A 19441-nucleotide genomic window follows, 5' to 3' on the forward strand; every position below is an offset into this window, starting at 1 on the left:
AAAACACTGTATGGAAGTGTGTACCAATCCTACCTCTACACAAACACATTATGAAGGCAAGAAATTCAACAAATGAACTCTTGACATGGCATACCTGTTAATTGAAAACCAATCCAGGTGACTACCTCATGAAGCTGAGTGAGAGAATGCCAAGAGTTTGCAAAGCTTCCATCAAAGCAAAAGGGGGCTACTTTGAAGAATTTAAATTAAAAAACAAATTCTTTTTTTAACTCTTTTTTGTTTACTACAAATTTTCATGTCTTCAATATGAATTTACAACGTAGAAAATAAAAATAAAAACATGGAATGAAGAGGTGTGCCCAAGCTTTGGACTGTAGAATGAAGGTCTTTTTACAACTTGGAACATATTAGAAATATACATTAAAATAATTTTAGGGACCATTGCACCGAACATTTTGGTTTTCAGGTTTGCAACAATATATCAGAAATTTCCATGTTTCCTACCTGTTTTCTATAAGATTTTTTTATGTGCAGGCTCCCCTTTTTAACTACTTTCATCTGGTGCAATTTTTTGTTTAATTAATTTTTTTTCCTCCTGACCTTCCAAAAGCCAAACATTTTTTATTTTTCCATCTGTACCATATACTACACAGGGAAATTTTAAAAAATTTACTTGTTGGGTGGAATAGCAAAAAAAAGCCCCTTTTTTCTGTGGGTCAATACTATTACGGTGATGCACATTTTTTTAAATGTTTTACTACTTTTACAAAATAAAAACAATTTGTAAAAAAAATTAGTTATGTGTCAACACATTCTGAAACCTATAACTTTTCTATTTATCTGTCGATGGAGCTGTATGAGGGCTTGATTTTTCCGGGACAAGAAGTCGTTTTCTATTAATACTATTTAAAGGGAATGTGCCACGAATTAAAAAAAAATTTCAAGCAGGTTACTTTTTATTATATTTTTTTAGTTGTTTTGGTGTATTTTTTTTTTCTTCCACAAAGTGGAAAGTATTACAAATTAAATAATAAATTGGCATGTTTTCCTATGTTGGCCACCAGTGGGAGCACTTCCAAGAATTACAGCAAGGTGAATCAGGCAGAAGAAACCTAACTCACATCTGCTGTAAATGTGGGAAGGAGACTCACCCTCCTCCCTATTTTTGTCTACAAGCCAAAAAAGGTGTCTTCAAATTGCTAAGTATTGTCCAGCTCCTATTTTAAAGAGATTGTACAAATGGTAGCTGGCTGAAGCTAAAGAACACACCAAACGGCTAAGGGCTTGTCCACACACAATGGAATTGCTGCAGAAAATTTGTGCAGCAATTCCGTTGAATATAGCAGAGATTCCGCTGCAGCAAAATTGCACCATTTCCTGCGGTTTTTACCCCCTATAGATACTGCCACACACACACCCACGACGCTCTGGCCGGAGATTCCGCTCCTAGAGGTAGCCCCTGATTCACTGTCCATATATGGACAGTGACGTCAGGGGCTCCTCCACGAGAGTAATTCCTGGCCAGATTGTCGGCAATGCTCTGGCCAGGGATTCTGGTCCAGGAAAAGCCCCAATGGAGCAATGTATAGGGTGTGTGTGTGTGTGTGTGGCAGTATCTATGGGGGTCTGTCACTATCTATAGGGGGTGTGACACTATCTAAAGGGGGTGTGTGTGGAACTCTCTATAGCGGGTGTGTGTGGCACTATCCATAGACTGTGTGTGTGTGGCACTATCTATAAGGGTGTGTGGAACTATCTAGGGGGTGTGACAGTATATATATGGTGTGCTTGGCACAATCTACAAACGGGGTGTGTGACTCTAGCTACAAGGGGATGTGTGGCACTATCTACAGAGGACACTGTGTCATTTTGTACAGTGGGCACTGCGGAATTATCTATAGAGGGCACTGTGACATTATCTACAGAGGGCAAAGTGGCATTATGTACAGAGGGCACAGTGGCATTATCTACAGAGATCACTGTGGCACCATCTAAAGAGGGCACTGTGGCACCATCTACAGAGGGCACTGTGGCATTATCTACAGGGGGCACAGGGGCATTATATACAGAGGGCACTGTGGCATTAGCTACAGGTGGGTGTGGCACTATATACAGAGGGCACTGTGGCATTATCTTCCGAGGGGATGTGACAGTATCTACAGAGGGCACTGTGGCAGTATCCACAGAGGGCCCTGTGGCACTATCTAAGAAGGGACTTCCCAATCTTGACATTTTTATGTCTGCCAAATGGTGCCAAATGGTGCCAACTGAGCAGCCAGACTACATTTAACGACACTCAGACTGGAAAACTGGATTGTTAAAATTAGCATGTGGAGTAAACTCGCAAATTTTCAGTAAGTTTAAACCTAGCCGAACCATTAAAGTAATGTAGTATTATTATAGTAGTTCAAATAACTATTTGATTAACAATAAATTTGTAAAGTAATGCGCCCTGTCAACTACAATTTTTTTCTACGGTATGTGCGGCCCATTTTCCCGGCTGAGTTTGGGACTCCTGGGTTAGACTGTGAATCTGAAGAGAACCTGTGAAAATTAAGTTAAAAAAAAAAGCACTCTAAAGGCCCTTTAACACAAGCCAGTGATCGGGCAAACAAGCTTTCTTTTGTGCGCTCATTCCTGATGATTGCAGTGTGTAAACAGGGCAACATTCAGCCGATGAACGAGTAAACACTTCTTTATCAGCTGATCTGCTCGTTTATGCAGCAGAAAATATTATCGTTGTCGACAGCACGTCTCTCTGTGTAAACAGGGAGATGTGCTATCGACATGATAGAAATGTATGGGGATGAACGATCGTAGCAAGGATCGCTCATCCCTATACATAACCAAGTACTGCTATATGTGAAAGGAGCAAACGAGCGATGATCAATGAGCTGTCTTGTTGATCGGTGCTTGTTCTTATGGCCCATATCAGTCCGTGTAATAGAAATTTAAGGAAATGTAAGATACAATTATAAACATGCACAGGGTAGGAAAACTTCTGTAAAAAAATATCCAAGGGTTTCGCTCTCCCAGAGAGGACTGTTGAATTAATAGTGAGGAGATGAAAGCTACATCATAAAACGCAGACAGTGCATAAACAAGGCCATCCCTCACAACTGAGCATCAGAGCAAGAAGAAGAAACTTTCGAGGGAGGCCAACATTTACTTTGAACTGGCTAGAGATGTGTTGCATCTTACTCCAACAAATAGTTTATTAAGACTGGCGTATGAAACACCACTCTTAATAAATCTCCCCCTATGTGTGGTGCAAACCTATCATTGCACATACCAAGTATAGGGGTGGCAGCATCATATTGTGTTGCAAATTACAAAAGATACTGCCATACATCCTGCTTCAGTCTACTAAAAGAAATTACACTTGGGTGAAAGTTCAACTTCTAGCAGAACAATGATCCTAAGCCCAAGGTCACATCAACACAGACGTGGTTGTATGTCAAAAAGGTGAATGTTCTACATTGGCCATGTCAAAGTCCAGATCTCAATCCAATGGAAAATCTGTGGCACTACATGACACAAGCATCATCCAACAAACCTGAATAATCTAAGACAAATCTGCCAGGAAGAATAGGAAAAATATGTGCTACACGGTGTGCTAAGCTGGTAGGAGCTTATGGTGCGCTCACATGTGGCGGACTTGCTTTGTATTACCGCACCATAAACTTCTGCTGTAAAATGTAAATGTATTCCTATGGGAAAAGTATTCCGAATGCAAGAAATTTTTACGTCCTGAAAATGCAATGCAAGTTTGCCATGTGTGAGTGCTCCCTAAATCTTTACAGACTTGAAGCTGATATTGCCGCAAAATGTGGTTTTACCAAGCATCAATTTCAGTTTTACATTTTATTTTTTTTTAAATCTGCTGAAAAAGAATAAATTGTGAGATTGAAAATTCACTTTAAAAGCTTACTGCCTGCTGGCTTGTAATAATAATAAAAAAAAAATACTGTGTATTTATATATAATGGATTTACTGGACATGAATTATAGTGCATTAGTTATTTTCAAGGTAATTTTACATGGCTATTTATATACACAGGAAGCAGAAAAATATCTGCCACAAAATGTCCCACATTGTGCAAATGTTAGAATACTTTGTTCCCACAGAGTCAGACAAGGGGGCATTATTTATATGTAAAAGGAGCTTTTATATTGTTAAGTAAGTTCTGCTAACATATTTAAAAAAAGTTACCCACATATATTTTACAAAGTTTGGATCTAAAGTGGATGCCTTTTAATATCTAACTATTATAACCTAACAAAAACCTATATAGTAGTGTAGGTCCGTGCACAATACTAAAATCAAAACCTATATAAACAACACGACCAAAATAATTGCAAAAAATCCAATGTCAAAGTTTATTTAATCATACAATACATGATAAGTGATAAAAGCTTAAAGAGCTATTGAAGTAAAACCAAAGTCTTCACAAAGAAGGAGTAAGAAACATATGGTGGGTAACTTGAATACACAGAAAGCCTCAAGGCCTCAGGGTGGTGTGCAAAGAGAGAGTAATGTATAAATCAAAGGGAAAACACTGGAGAAACAGTGCCTAGATCAGGGGTCTCAAACTCAGCCGGGTAAGTGGGCCACATATGGAAAAAATGGGAAGGAGACGGGCCGCATTACTTTCAAATTTGATACAATACAAAATTATCGTTAATCAATTAGTTATTTGAACTACTATAACACTATATTACTATAATAATAATAATAATAATAATAATACTACATTACTATAATACTAATACTACATTACTATAATAATACCGCTAGGTTTAAAATTTGAGAGATTTCTCCACGTGCTTATTTAAACAATCCAGTTTTCCAGTTTAAGTGTAGCTAAATGCAGTCCGGCGGCTCAGTTAGCAGTGTTTGGCAGACACACATGTCAAGATTGGGCAGCCCCTTTTTAGAAAGTGCCACAGTGCCCTCTGTAGATGCTGCCACAGTACCCTCTGTAGATGCTGCCACAGTGCCCTCTGTAGATGCTGCCACAGAGTCCTCTGCAGATAATGCCACAGTGCCCTCTGCAGATAATGGCACAGTGCCCTCTGTAGATAATGCCACAGTGCCCTCTGTAGATAATGCCACAGTGCCCCCTGTAGATAATGCAACGCACCCCTAGATAATGCCACAGTGTCCTATATAGATGCTGCCACAGTGCCCTCCGCAGATGCTGCCACAGTGCCCTCCACAGATTCTGCCACAGTGCCCTCCGCAGATGCTGCCACGGTGCCCTCTGCAGATGCTGCCACACACACCCCAAGTAGATAGCTCCATTGGGGCTCCCTCTAGGAGTGGAATCCCCAGCCAGAGCATTGCCGATGCTTTGGCTGGGTATTCCTCAACTGTTGGAGCCCCTGACGTCACTGTCCATACACAGTGATGTCAGGGGATCCTCCTGGACCGGAATGTGATATCAGGGGCAACCCCAGAGCTGGAGTCCCAGAGCAGAGCACTAGTATAGACTCTGCGCCGGAACTCTGGGGAAGCCATTAACATCAGTGTCCATATATGGACAGTGATGTCAGGGGCTTGCCCAGAGCTGGAGTCCCGGAGCAGAGCCGCTTCTAGCACTCTGCTCCTGACATCACTGTCCATATATGGATATGCAGGGGAAAACCCAGAGCTGGAATCCCGGGCAGAACGCTAGTAGGCTCTTCCTGGAACTCCAGCTGTGCTCCTGACATCACTGGGACTGCTGCTCTGGGGAAGCCCCTGACAACACTGTCGTTGTATGGACAGCGATGTCAGAGGCTTCCCCAGAGTCCCAGAGCAGGGACTATACAAGCGTTCTGCCCGGTACTCCAGCTCTGGGGAAGCCCCAGACATCGCTGTCCATATGTAGACAGCGATGTCAGGAGATTCCACAGCGTCCCGGAGCAGAGCCGATACTAGCGCTCTGCCCGGGACTCGGCTCTGGGGAAGACCCTGACACACTGTCCATATATATGGACAGCGATGTCAGGGAATTCCACAGAGTCCCGGAGCAGAGCCGATACAAGTCCTCTGACCGGGACTCCGCTCTGGGGAAGACCCTGACACACTGTCCATATATGGACAGCGATGTCAGGGAATCCCACAGAGTCCCGGAGCAGAGACTATACTAGCGCTCTGCACGGGACTCCGGCTCTGGGGAAGCCTCAGACATCACTGTTCATATGTGGACAGCGATGTCAGGGAATTCCAGAGTCCCAGAGCAGAGTCTGTACTAGCGGATCTGTGTCCCGCGGGCCGCAGATGAAAGCCCCAGTGCTGGGTCCCTGCGGGCGGCGTGCTTGAGACCCCTGGTCTAGATGGTAATAGCATATATAGTAGACAGACCTCCAGAGTACATGACTACATACACAGAATACCACAGGAGAAAACAAAACTAGAGAGGACCAAGTCCAGGATACACCGCCATGGACTCAACGCGCGTTTCACCATGGTTTCATCTGGGGTGGTGTCCTCCTGTTGTACCAAAGTTTATATACCTCCCAGTAATCAAGTCATAATAGAAAAGTATTGTCTTATAAACAGGTTGAAACTACATATGGTCCAGGCCTTGAATGTTTTTACGTTTAGGGCTCTGTGGTAGCGATACCATGATAAAGCTAGAACTTTATGGCCTGAACGGTTATTGTCTTGCTGTATTATTAATTTTGGAGAGATCAGATTTCTCTCTGATGGTATTATGTGACGTATGAGAAACTGCTTGTTTTCAACATTGAGAATTCCAATAATACTGACCAACTTTATTTGCATAAATCTATTGCTCCACAATACTTCATTGGTGGCTACAGACATTCATCCACCTAGTGCTTTCTATCTGTTCTACTGTTGTATATTTGTTATACCACTAATATGCACTTGCAGCTGTAGTTGAGCTCCTCAGTCTCTATGTTTTGTGTATAGGTAACTATTTTCCCACAAGGATTTTCTAGACTGTTGAGATATATACTTTGGTTCTGGGGGTTTAGGTGAGTTCAGAGTGCACTTTTATAAATTTAATGAAATGGCAGCTTGAAGTATCTGATGTGTACTTATTATGTGGTCAATCACTTCATCCACCTACAGATTGATCTTTTCTGCTAGAATACTGATAAAGAAAACATAAGAAAACACTAATTTATTTAGACTAGCATTTCATATGCAAGTCTTAATATAAAGAAAGTTGAAGTAAAATGCTCATGAGCTGATGTCGATTTGCACTATAAATCACTCCAGTTTTTCGTGTAAATTATTATAAATTTGGTCGTTGGTTGTGACCCCACCCCTCTGGTTAAGCACCAGCTACTTTTTTTTAAATTGGCGTAAGGACCGGAACTGGCACAAAAGTTGCAGTTTTATCGCAAATTGCAACTTATGTGCAGTTTGCAACCATTTCGCGCTAGAAAACTGGCGTAGAAAAGTTAATAAATTTCCCCCATAATCTGTATAACAAGAGAAATATCAGCTGCCTAAAGCTGGCCATAGACAAAGAATAGTGGTTAGAATAACAGCTATCTTACCCCCCACCCCTATTGACCAAGGCAAATGGGCATGTTATTTCCATGAAGAGGGGGAGACAAGTCACTACCAGACACCACTGGTGCCCTCATTTAATGGAAGAGAAAAAAGGACCGAATGGGTTAAAAAAGTTAGGGGACCATTGTACTATATCTACAGACATAAGATACTGTAAAACCATGTCTATAGTTTATGACATTTGTACAGTATGTATATTAATGTGAACTTGCCCAGAAGAGTCACCATGGATTGAACAATAATCCAGAAAATCCAGGTGATTGAGGGATTTGTCCAAAAAGCAAATACCTAATAGACATATTGATGGAGATTTATTGTTAGGAAAACGCCTGTTCCCTTAAGATCACCATAACTACTGTTCTAGCTTCTGAGCGATTCTGGTTTTACTTTAAGCCTAACTCTTTTCTCTGTCCTTCTGCCTATCAGGTATAGGGTTAGTATTTATACCTGGCTTCCTCCACCTGTTCTTTGCTTCTGAATTTCTTGTCTGCATGTGTTTTCTTCCGATTGGTCTTCTCATGTTCTACATTTAAGGTCTGTCCTTCAAGTACTGGGGGAAAATTGTCTTTACGCGAAATTTGAAAAATGTCTTCTCGGAGTTCAGGAAGCTAACTTCTTGGTATATGTGCTGTCTCCTCATGATTTTCTTATGGACTCCGCTAAGGTTCAGGCAATTCTTGATTGGGTTCAACCCACTTCTCTAAAAGCTCTGCAGAGGTTCTTGGGTTTTGCTAATTATTAATGAAAATGTATTCATAATTTTTCCTCCATTGCCAAACCATTGGCGGATGTTACAAAAGTGCGTTCTGATCTTGTAAATTGGAAACCTAGTTCGGTCTCCACAATTGAAACCTTAAAACAGTGTTTTATGGAAGCGCCTTAAATGTGACCTTTCTAGTCCCTTTATTGTTGAGGTTGATGCCTCAAAAATAGGTGTTGGGGCTGTGTTGTCTCAAGAGTCGTCCGAATAGACTAATTTGCGTCCCTGTGCTTTATCGCCGCGCAACTTTTCTTCCACTGAAAAGAATTACGATATAGGTAATCGTGAGCTTCTTGCTATTAAGTGGGCGTTTGAAGAGTGGCGCCACTTTCTAAAGGGAGCTAGACATTAAATTATTGTACTGACTGATCATAAAAACCTGACTTGTTTTAGAATCAGCCAAAAGACTCCCCGACTCCCAGACAGGCTAGGTGGGCTTTGTTCTTTACCAAGTTTGACTTTATTGTAACCCACAGGCTCGGGTCTAAAAATGTCAGGGCCGACGCCTTATCTCGGAGTTTCTGTTCCTCACAGGTCCCCGACATTCATCCTGAACCTATTTTATCTAAGGGAATAGTGGTTTCTGCAATATCGCCTGATCTTGCAACTGATATTAAAGAATGTCAGCAAATCGCTTCGCAAACCATTCCTGCTGGGAAGATGTTTGTGCCTCCTCAGTTTGGATTTTGTTTGCTCAATGAGCTCAATGAGTTACATTTTTCTGTTTTGTGTGGCCATTCAGGGATAACTTGTACTAAAAAATTAGTCTGGCGGCTTTATTGGTGACTATTTTTGTCTCGTGATGTGAGATCCTATGTCTCTGTCTGTGATGTCTGCGCTTGCACTAAGACTCCTCGAACTCGTGCTATGGGTGAACTACTAACATTGTCTGTTCCACAGAAACCTTGGTCTCATCTGTCTATGGATTTTATCACCGATTTGCCTCCCTCTGAAGAGAAAACTGTCATTTGGGTTGTAGTGGACCGTTTCAGTAAAATGTGTCATTTGATTCCGTTGCCGCAACTCCCTGATTCCAAAACTCTGTCTAAATTATTTTTTATCAAGTGGTTCATCTACATGCTATTCCGGAAAATATTGTCTCAGCTAGAGGTGTACAATTTGTGGCTATCTTCTGGAGGGCCTTCTGTAAGAAAGAGACCAATGGTCAAACCAAGCGTTTTAATCAAACCTTGGAACAATATCTTAGTTGTTATATTGCTGATAACAAGGTTGAATGGGTCTCATATCTTCCTTTAGTGGAGTTTGCTATAAATAATCGCCACCATGTGTCTCTTGATACCGCACCGTTGTTCTGTAATTATGGTTTTCATCCTCGTTTTGGTTAATTTTCCGCCTCTTCTAGTGATAACCCTGAGGTAGAAGTTGAATCAAATAAACTGCACAGTTTGGGCTCTGGTTCAACTGAGCCTGAAGAACTCCCAAGTTATTCAAAAGAAAAATGCTAACAAAAAAGATATGGCGGGTCCTGTGTTTAGTGTGGGTCAAAAGGTTTGGCTTTCTACTAAAAATCTGCGACTGAAAGCGCCTTCTCGTAAGTTTGCCCCTAAGTTTATTGGTCCATATGAAATTGTTAAAATTATTAATCCTGTATCTTTTCGTCTGGCTCTTCCTCCGTCTTTTAAGGTTCATGATGTTTTTCACAAATCTCTCCGAACAAAATTTTTTCCACTATCTAATCCACACAGGAAACCTCCTCCTCCAGTTTAGATAGAAGGAAATATGGAGTTTGAGGTTCAGGGGATTGTGGATTCTAGAAACGTCAGGGGTACTCTCCAGTACTTGGTGCACAGGAAAGGGTATGGGCCAGAAGAACGAACTTGGGTTACTGCCCATTCAATACATGCTAGTCATTTAATTAAGATCTTTATTTCAAAGTTTCCTTTGAAACCTAGGCTGAGGTGGCCCCTCGTAGAAATGGGGGTACTGTTAATTTCCCTCAAGTTCACCATGACTACTGTTCTAGCTTCTGGGCGATTCTGGTTTTACTTTGAGCCTATCTCTTTTCTCTGTCCTTCTACCTATCAGGTGTAGGGTTAGGATTTATAGCTGGCTTCCTCCACCTGTTGTTTGCTTGTGAATTTCCGGTCTGCATGTGTTTTTATCAAGCTACATATCTACACCCTTTACCTCTTACTTCTGAACTACTTGGAAATTGACCTCGGCGTGTATTTGGATAATCCTTTGTTTACTGATTTTGATGATATGCTCCCGACTGGTTCTGACCTCTGCTTTATCTGATATTCACTTGCTTACTGTTTTGGACGTTCTGTTTAACCTCTGGCTGTCTGGTTCATGTTCAGGTTTGCCTGCGTTGCACCATTATCCAACACTGAACTCTGCTAAGACAACCTGGGTTCTATGCAGCAAAAATCATCCTGTCTTGCAGTTGGCTCTGGTGAAGACCTTAGAGTAGCCTTAGGATCTGTCGATCAGAGTTTTTACGGATTTGAGGTGGTGGATTTATTTGCACGCTTTCTCCTGGCAGTCTCCAGCAGCCTTTGGGGAATTGCTCAACTTGCAATTCCATAACATTTATAAAACGTAGCGCAAGAGAAAATTGGATCAGTTGCCCATAGTAAGCAATCCGGTGTCTGTGTGTATATATGTGTTTGTGTGTTTCTGTAATTGTTTCTATATAAATAAGTATTGATATAATAGGGTAATATAGCTATTTCATGTACGTAAATACAGATATAACTATTTCTACTTAAAACATTCAATATAACATTTCACTGAAATAACAGCCTACTTTCCTTGCCTCATTACCTTTCCATTCTTTTCTTTATAACTATGTTGAATGTGTATGAAGAAATGAGTTATGTGACTTCACTACTGTATCTGTGGGAGTGATACATTCTTTTGAAAGTTTAGTGTTTTTTATCTGTGTTTCAGATTTTGTCATGAGTGGGAGAACCCAACTGTGGAAGGTGCAGTTCTCATTAATACACCTCACACATCATTAAGTAAAGGCCCTATCTACTAAAATGATTGCAAGCAGCATCTGGTTTACAATCATGAGAGATATCATTCAAAATAGCTACAGTAGAGTGCCAAGACCTATCCTAGAAATGAAAACCATGAGTTGATTCAAATGTATGTCTTTCGTAAATTTAAACACCAGATCTATATAATCTGTAATGTGTGTGTGATATAATTATTAGAGATGAAGTCTGAACTCTACTTTTGTATAACTGTCCACTATTATTAATGGTTCATTAATGTATTATATATGTATACTACATTCAAGTATCTTTTTTTTAATTATTATTATTATTATTATTATTTTGTATCTGAAAATCTATTTGCATTTCTGGTCACGTTTTTGTAGGTCAGGTTCAGACAACAGACGTCAAAGTGGAAGAGAACGAATATCTGCATCTAATGATAAGGGAACACCACCAATGGAGTCCAGTAAGGAAACGCGATTTTGTGCGGTGTGCAGTGACTATGCATCTGGGTATCACTATGGAGTGTGGTCATGTGAAGGTTGCAAGGCTTTCTTCAAAAGAAGTATACAAGGTATAGTATATGAGCACTTCAAAAGCATATTTGGCCATTGTATTGGGTGTGTGTAGATAGATAGATAGATAGATAGATAGATAGATAGATAGATAGATAGATAGATAGATAGATAGATATGCTGCTTGGATATCCCAGGATTTACGTCAGAGCAAGTTTAAAGAAATGCTAAAAGAAAAACTGATAGACTGTGTTATGCCTCGTATGGGACTATGGGAGCAGTACAGGACTTAGACCCTGCACTAGGCATAAAAGTGAGTCCGTTTTAAAGTGTTAGGATCTGTTCACATATACGTTGGGGTCCTGATCTGACGTTTCGTCGGAGGTTTCCGTCAGAACAGGACCCAGCGCAGACACAAACTTCTACCGACGGAAACCAGAGGTTTCTGTTTCCATCACCATTGATTTCTATGGTGATGGAGCCGGTGCCCGTGGTTTCTGTTTGTCTCTGTTGTGCACCAGATCAGTCGTTTTGCCGTCGGTGTCATTTGTGTCTGCTCAGGGTCCCGTTCTGACGGAAACCTCTGACGAAACGTCAGATCAGGACCCCAACGTAGATGTGAACAGATCCTAACACTTTAAAACGGACTCACTTTTATGCCTAGTACAGGGTCTAAGTCCTGTACTGCTCCCATAGTCCCATACGAGGCATAACACAGTCTATCAGTTTTTCTATATAGTTATACCATCCAGCCTGGACGTCATGTGTATTCAGAATCCTGACACTTCTGAATCTTTTTTGTGAGATTCCGGCAAGTGAAACGAAATCTCGTTCAGCTCCATAATCTCGCGAGATTTAGTTTCACTTGCCGGAATCTCACAAAAAAGATTCAGAAGTGTTAGGATTCTGAGTACACATGACGTCCAGGCTGGATGGTCATGTGTATTCATTATCAGGACACTGTAGTAATGTTAGGGCTTGTGTATGTAGCTGCACATAGTGTTATAACTATATCGCTAGTGCAGTGTAAATGAATGGAGAGGAGTGCATGATGCCGATTGGTCAGCGTCATGCACTCCTCTGTACAACGCCCACTTGGTCGAAAGTAAAAGTACGCCCACTTGGGCATTAAGAAAGCTCATTAGCATAAACGAAAATCGCTCCTAATGTTGTGAAAATATATAGTTTTTTTAAATAAAAAGCATTACTGTCACCTACATTACAGCGCCCATCTCCTTATGTATGAGATAGGGTACTAATAATGTGGTGACAGAGTCTCTTTAAGACATCTTATCCAGACAGCCGTATGATTAAAAGCTGGATTATTCAGATATTCTAGTGCATACGATATTTAAAAAAAAAATAAATAGTTCTAAACAACTAAGGCCTCATGCACACGACCGTAAAAACTCCCGTTATTACGGGTCGTAATTACGACCCGTAATAACGGGCTCATAGACTTCTATTGGCGACGGGTGCCTTCCCGTTTTCTCACGGGAAGGTGCCCGTGCCGTTGAAAAAGATAGAACATGTCCTATTTCAGGCCGTAATAACGGCACGGACAGTCCATAGAAGTCTATGGAGCTCTCGTAATGACGGGTGGCTACATGTGTCCACCCGTCATTACGGCAGCGTTGCTAAGCGACGTCAGTAAATAGTCACTATCCAGGGAGCTGAAAGAGTTAACTGATCGGCAGTAACTCTTTCAGCACCCTGGACAGTGACTACCGATCAGAATAAACCTGTAAAAAATAAAAATAAAAGACGTTCATACTTACCGAGAACTTCCTGCTTCCTCCAGTCCGGTCTCCCGCCCGTTGCCTTGGTGACGCGTCTCTCTCGACATCCGGCCCGACGTCCTGGATGACGTTTCAGGCCATGTGACCGCTGCAGCCAATCACAGGTCAATCACAGGCTGCAGCGGTCACATGGACTGCCGCGTCATCCAGGGATGTCGGGCTGGATGTGAAGAGAGGGACGCGTCACCAAGACGGCCGGTAAGTATGAATTTCTTTAACTTTTATTACAGAAAGGGCTGTCCCTTCTCTCTATCCTGCACTGATAGAGAGAAGGGGCTGCCGATTAGTGCAGTGCTATTTTGCCGCCAAAAACGTGCCCGTAAATACGGGTGGAATACGGATGACACCGGACCAATAAATACGGGTTCGTAAATACTGGTGCAAAACGGGTCGAATACGTGTGACACCGGACCCGTATTTACGCCAGTATTTACGGGTGGGAAAAAATACAGTCGTGTGCATGAGGCCTTAGTATGTATATTATATTCACATATGATATCTTCCAAAATTCCTTTTTTTTTTTTTTCAAACTTTCAAGCATTTGATCATAATAAAATGTCAATGGCACCTTAGCAAGAATGGTGCAATAGATGCAGCCACATGATCGCCATTCAGCGGAGAGGGACTCAATACTTTACATATATAGTATGCTCTCTTTATCTTGTTTCTATTAGAGCGTGCTAATCTTCTGGATCTGGATTTAAAAATGATGTTCCGACCTTGAACATGATTAGGAATCTTCGTAAATGCGGAAAATAATGGGAAACTGTGATTACGTCACTTGGTGGTTTTTATTAGAGACAAGTTTTTCACTATAGATATTATGATTATATATTCTGGCTGCAGCAATGCCAAACCTAGTGCCAAGCAAGCACTAAAAAGCCTTAGATGTGATTTCCCATCATTTCTTACTCTCTATTTCTTTCAATTTGATCTCCTCTTCTATGACTATATTTATTCTTAATTGAGAAATAAGTCTTGACGGGAAGCACTACATTTGATGGCAACAGACAATTTCAACCTACATATAATTTGCAGTCAGTACCACAAATCCATATAGCTGTAGTTCTGCAAAACACATAAATATCAATATTTCCTGTCTTTTTCAAGTAGGTGGATAAGGGTTTTTAACGGATTTTCTGAAGAAAATTTCCGCAGCATTTCCGCATCGACTAGCAGAGAATCCGCTGCAGAAAATCTGCACCGTTTGATGCGTTTTTTACTGTGGAAAATAGTGTGGATTTTTGGTGCGTTTTTTTTTTTTAAGGGCTGTGTGATGGGGATATTTCTTCTTCCTGTGATGTTATTCCCATCCCCTGTAAGAAATTTTGCAGCGTTTCTGCAGCAAATTACGCAGTACATCAGAAAAACGCAGCAATAATTGAAATGCTGCAGAACTAAAATTACGCACTGCAGATGAATTTCTGGACTGAATTTCCGCAGCAAATCCGTTACGTTTGGACAAGCCCTAAGTCTTTGCACATTGCAGTGAAATTCAATAGATATATTTGTGCTTCGAGGTCTTAAAGGGAATGTGTTGCCAGCAAAACATGTTTTTTTTTTTTTAGTTAAACAGTTAGTGTATAGGTGATTAAACATTGTTCTAATTTTTTTCTTTTTTTCCACGAGTCAGGAAATATTATAAATTGGATTCAATTTATAATATTTCCCAGCACTGGTCATTAGATGGAGCCATTCCCAAAATTGCAGCATTGCATGTGGTAAAGCAACCACATTGCTTTATGCTGCAAAATTGGGTAAAAATCCCTCGCTCTAGTGAGCTCTCAGAATCCCCCCCTCCTTTATCCTGGCTAGTGCCGGGAGAAACGAGGGGTTTGAACGGTCTAACCTCCTACACTGTGTGTCGCCATTTTTTGAGCTAACACACAGTGTAGAAGGTTAACATACAGTAGTAAACACACTGAAACACGAACATACATAGAAATAACTTACCTGCTCCAGTCGCCACCGCTCCCTCCGGTCCATCCGCTCCGTCTGCTGCCGCTGCTCCATGTGCACAAGTCCGGAAGCCGCGACCGGAAGTAGTAATCTTACTGTCCGGCCGCGACTTCCGGTCCACAGGAAAATGGCGCCGGACGGCGCGCATTTCAAATTGAACTGTGTGGGAGCAGCGCATGCGCCGTTCCCACACAGCGGCGTACACGATAGTGGATGGAACGGGCCCCGTTCGCAGTCCCTATGGGACTGGAGCCGCCGTATTCCATGTCTGTATGTGTCGTTAATCGACACATACAGAAATGGAAAAAAAAATGGCAGCCCCCATAGGGAAGAAAAAGTGTAAAAATAAAAAAAAGTAACACACAAACACACAAATTAATCCAAACGTTTTTAATAAAGCACTAACATCTTTAACATATTAAAAAAAATTTGGGGGTGACACTGTTCCTTTAAGATTCTATATCAAGAATGTTAACCCCTTGTTTACTGCAGGGTTAGAAATTGGTTACATTTTTTTTTAACACATAACTACCAGTAAATATGACTAAATAGAACATATTTTCATGAACATTTATTTAGTTGTTTTCATTTCTTTTCCATTTTATTTTTACTCTATGCAGTATAGAAAACATAGTGTTTCATATCCAGAAACTATCGGTAAGCAGCTGTTCATGAAGCTGACTTTATATTATGTGTCTATATTTTTTTTGAGTGCACAGTGTGGTTGTGAATTCGCTTTGGGTCTCAATGGCTCATTAGCAACTTATATGTAACGTGCTGTTTTCTGGAGTGCTCTCCACTTTAGGACGCAGCCTGTTTTTGGCCTTGTGGACACACATGATTTTTTCAGACCTGACAAGTTTCCCTTTATGTAGTAATAACTTCTGAATGCTTTTACCTATCCAAGCGATTCTGAGATGGTTTTCTCGTGACATATTGTACTTTATTGTATTGAATTAAAAAAAAAAGCTGCAATTTCTCATATTTTCAAGAAAGCTTCAAAAAGGCTATTTTTTCAGGGACCAGTTCAGTTCTGAAGTGGCTTTGAGGGCCTTATATATTAGAAAGTCCCCATAAATCACCACATTTTGAAAACTGCACCCCTCAAAGTATTCAAAACAGCATTCAGAAATTATTTTAACCCTTTAGGCGTTTCACAGGAATTAAAGCAAAGTAGAGGTGAAATGTACAAATTGCATTTTTTTTGGCGGAAATACATTTGTAATAAAAAAAATTCTGTAACACAGATTTTTTTTACCAGAGAAACGCATCTCAATATTTATTGCCCGCATTCGTCAGTTTTTTTAAAAATATCCCACATATGGCCTTATGTAGTAAGGGACTGAAGCACCGGCCTCAGAAGCAAAGAAGGACCTAGTGGATTTTGGGGCCTCCTTTTTTCAGGAATATATTTTAGGCACCATGTCAGTTTTGAAGAGGTCTTGTGGTGCCAAAACAGTCGAAAACCCCCAAAAGTGTTCCCATTTTGGAAACTGCACCCCACAAGGCGTTTTTCTAGGGGTATAGTTAGCAATTTCTTCCCACAGTTTTTTTTGCAGAATTTAGTGGAATTAGTCTTTGAAGAGGAAAATCCACTTTTTTTCTGCTAAAACATAGAATTTTTTCATTTTTACAAGGAATAAAGGAGAAAAAGCACCCCAACAGTTGTAAAGCAATTTCTCCCGATTATGGCAATACCCCATATGTGGTCATAAACTGATGTTTGGACCCACAGCAGTGCTCAGCAGGGAAGAAGCGCCATTTGGATTTTGGAGGGCAGATTTCTGCTGGAATGAAACCCCCCAAAAGTGACCCCATTTTGGAAACTACACCTCTCAAGGAATTTTTTGAGGGGTATAGTTAGCATTTTGACCCCACAGGTTTTTTGTAGAATTTAGTGGAATTAGGCTGTGAAAATGAATATCAACCTTTTTGTCCAATAATTTGTTGAATTTTTTAATTTTCACAAGGGATAAAAGAGAAAAAGCACCCCAACATTTGTAAAGCAATTTCTCCCGAGTACGGCAGCACCCCATATGTGGTCATAAATGTACTTTAATTAGAAATGAATTAACCCTTTCAGGAATGATCCTTTTTTGCTTTTGTATTTTCGTTTTTCACTCGCTGCTTTCCAAGAGCAATAACTTTTTTATTTTTCCCTTAATACAGCAGTGTGAGGGCTTTTTTTTTGCGGGAGGGGTTGTAGTTTCTATTGACACCATTTAAAGTACTATATAATGTACTGGGAAACTGAAAAAAATGTCTTTGCGGGCTGAAATTGGAAAAAACTGTGATTGCTCCAAAGTTTTTTTGATTTTGTTTTTACATCTTTCAAGGTGCGGTAAAAACGACAACTTAACTGTATTATGTGTCTCAATACAATTACGGTGATACCAAATTTATATAGTTTTTTTTTATTTTACTACTTTTACAAAGAAAAGACTATTTGCCCAAAAAAAAGTGTTTTGTATCATCACAAGCTATAGCTTTTTTATATTTTGGTCGACTGAGCGGTGTGAGGGCTTATTTTTGGCAGGACGAGCTGTACCTTTTATTGGTACCATTTTATGGTACATACAACGTCTTGATCACTTTTTATTAAATTTTTTTAGAGCTAAGTTGACCAAAAAACAGCAATTTTGGTGTTTTAAATTCTTTATTTCTTACGGCGTTCACCGTGCCCAATAAATTACATTTAACTTTATTCTGCAAGTCGGTACGATTACGACGCTACCATATGTATATAGTTTTTTTTATGTTTTGCAGCGTTTGCACAATAAAATCATATTTTTATAAAATGATTTATTTTCTGTGTCACCATATTCTGAGAGCCATAACTTTTTTATTTTTCAGTCAAAAAAGCTGTGCAAGGGCTTGTTTTTTTGCATAAACACTTTATTTAAACAATAGGTCATTTTCTGATGACACTTTTTCCTTTAATGGTTATTACACTTTTATTCCAAATCCCATTCCTTATAGTTGATCCTGTACTGTCCCCTCCTAATAGTGTGGTGGCACAGCGTTTCACATTACCACACCCTCTTCTGTCAGTACCAAGCAGTTCCAAGCCCTGTCAGAGCCTCCCCTTCTCCCTGTCACTGCTTCATCTTCCTCCCCCCATAATGACAGCACCACTGGGTGCAGCACCGCCGAGTTTCTTGACATATGCCTCCCTGGACCTGCAAGAACAAGAAAACACTACTACATATTTACAATGCACCTGGCATCCAGACAGTCTATTAAAGTGTCTGGTAACCTAGTTACAAAAGGATACATGGCTGTAGTGGGGGGTAAAGGGAGAGCAGAAGAGAGCAGGCCTGCATTGCTAGAGGATGGCGTGGCAACTGGATTCGGTGAGTATGTAATTTTTTAGTTTTTTTTTCAGTTAACAGTATGAGTGACTATATCTACAGGGTATGATCTATCATCTGGGGGTACTCTATCTACAGGGGGCTCTATATACGGTGGGCTGTAAGCCCAGCCGTCAGGGCAACTCACTGATGGATTTAGCTCAGAACGGCTTTCTGCAGCTTTTATGTACTGTGATACATAGAAGCTGCAGAAATAAAACAGTGCATTTTAAAAAAAAATAAAAGTCAATTACAAAAGTTGTTTTTATCACCAAATAAATACACTTCAATAATAAAAAAAAATAGGCCCCAAAGGAATCCATTGTCTTTAAACATTAATAACAGTTGAATAATTCCTAATCACCAATTTATTCTTTGAGCGGGTCTCTCCTTTTCTAAGACCACACCCCAGCTATGTTGTCCTCACACAGCTTTCCTCCTTATGCTCATTTACCGCCTTATTCTTCAGATGTTTATTCGCATTCTGCAGCGCTTTCTTACTTTTTTCCAGCTATTGTCATACAGGGATTTATAAAAGTTTCTCCTCAGAGTACTATAAAAGTTTCTTGAAAATCAAGTTTGAACTTGTCAAGTAGTT

At 40.4% G+C, this 19441-nt stretch overlaps 1 protein-coding gene across 1 annotated transcript in view; it reads left to right on the top strand.

Annotated features, from left to right (window-relative positions):
- ESR1 (estrogen receptor 1) overlaps positions 1-19441 on the top strand; it is a 159306-nt gene that overhangs the window by 58274 nt on the left and 81591 nt on the right. The window contains exon 2 of the mRNA XM_075862873.1: positions 11604-11794. Within this exon, the coding sequence (XP_075718988.1) occupies positions 11604-11794 (191 nt within the window). The remainder of the gene's footprint in view (positions 1-11603; positions 11795-19441) is intronic.

The sequence above is a fragment of the Rhinoderma darwinii genome, chromosome 4, assembly GCF_050947455.1.
Source record: "Rhinoderma darwinii isolate aRhiDar2 chromosome 4, aRhiDar2.hap1, whole genome shotgun sequence".
Lineage (NCBI taxonomy): Eukaryota > Metazoa > Chordata > Amphibia > Anura > Rhinodermatidae > Rhinoderma > Rhinoderma darwinii.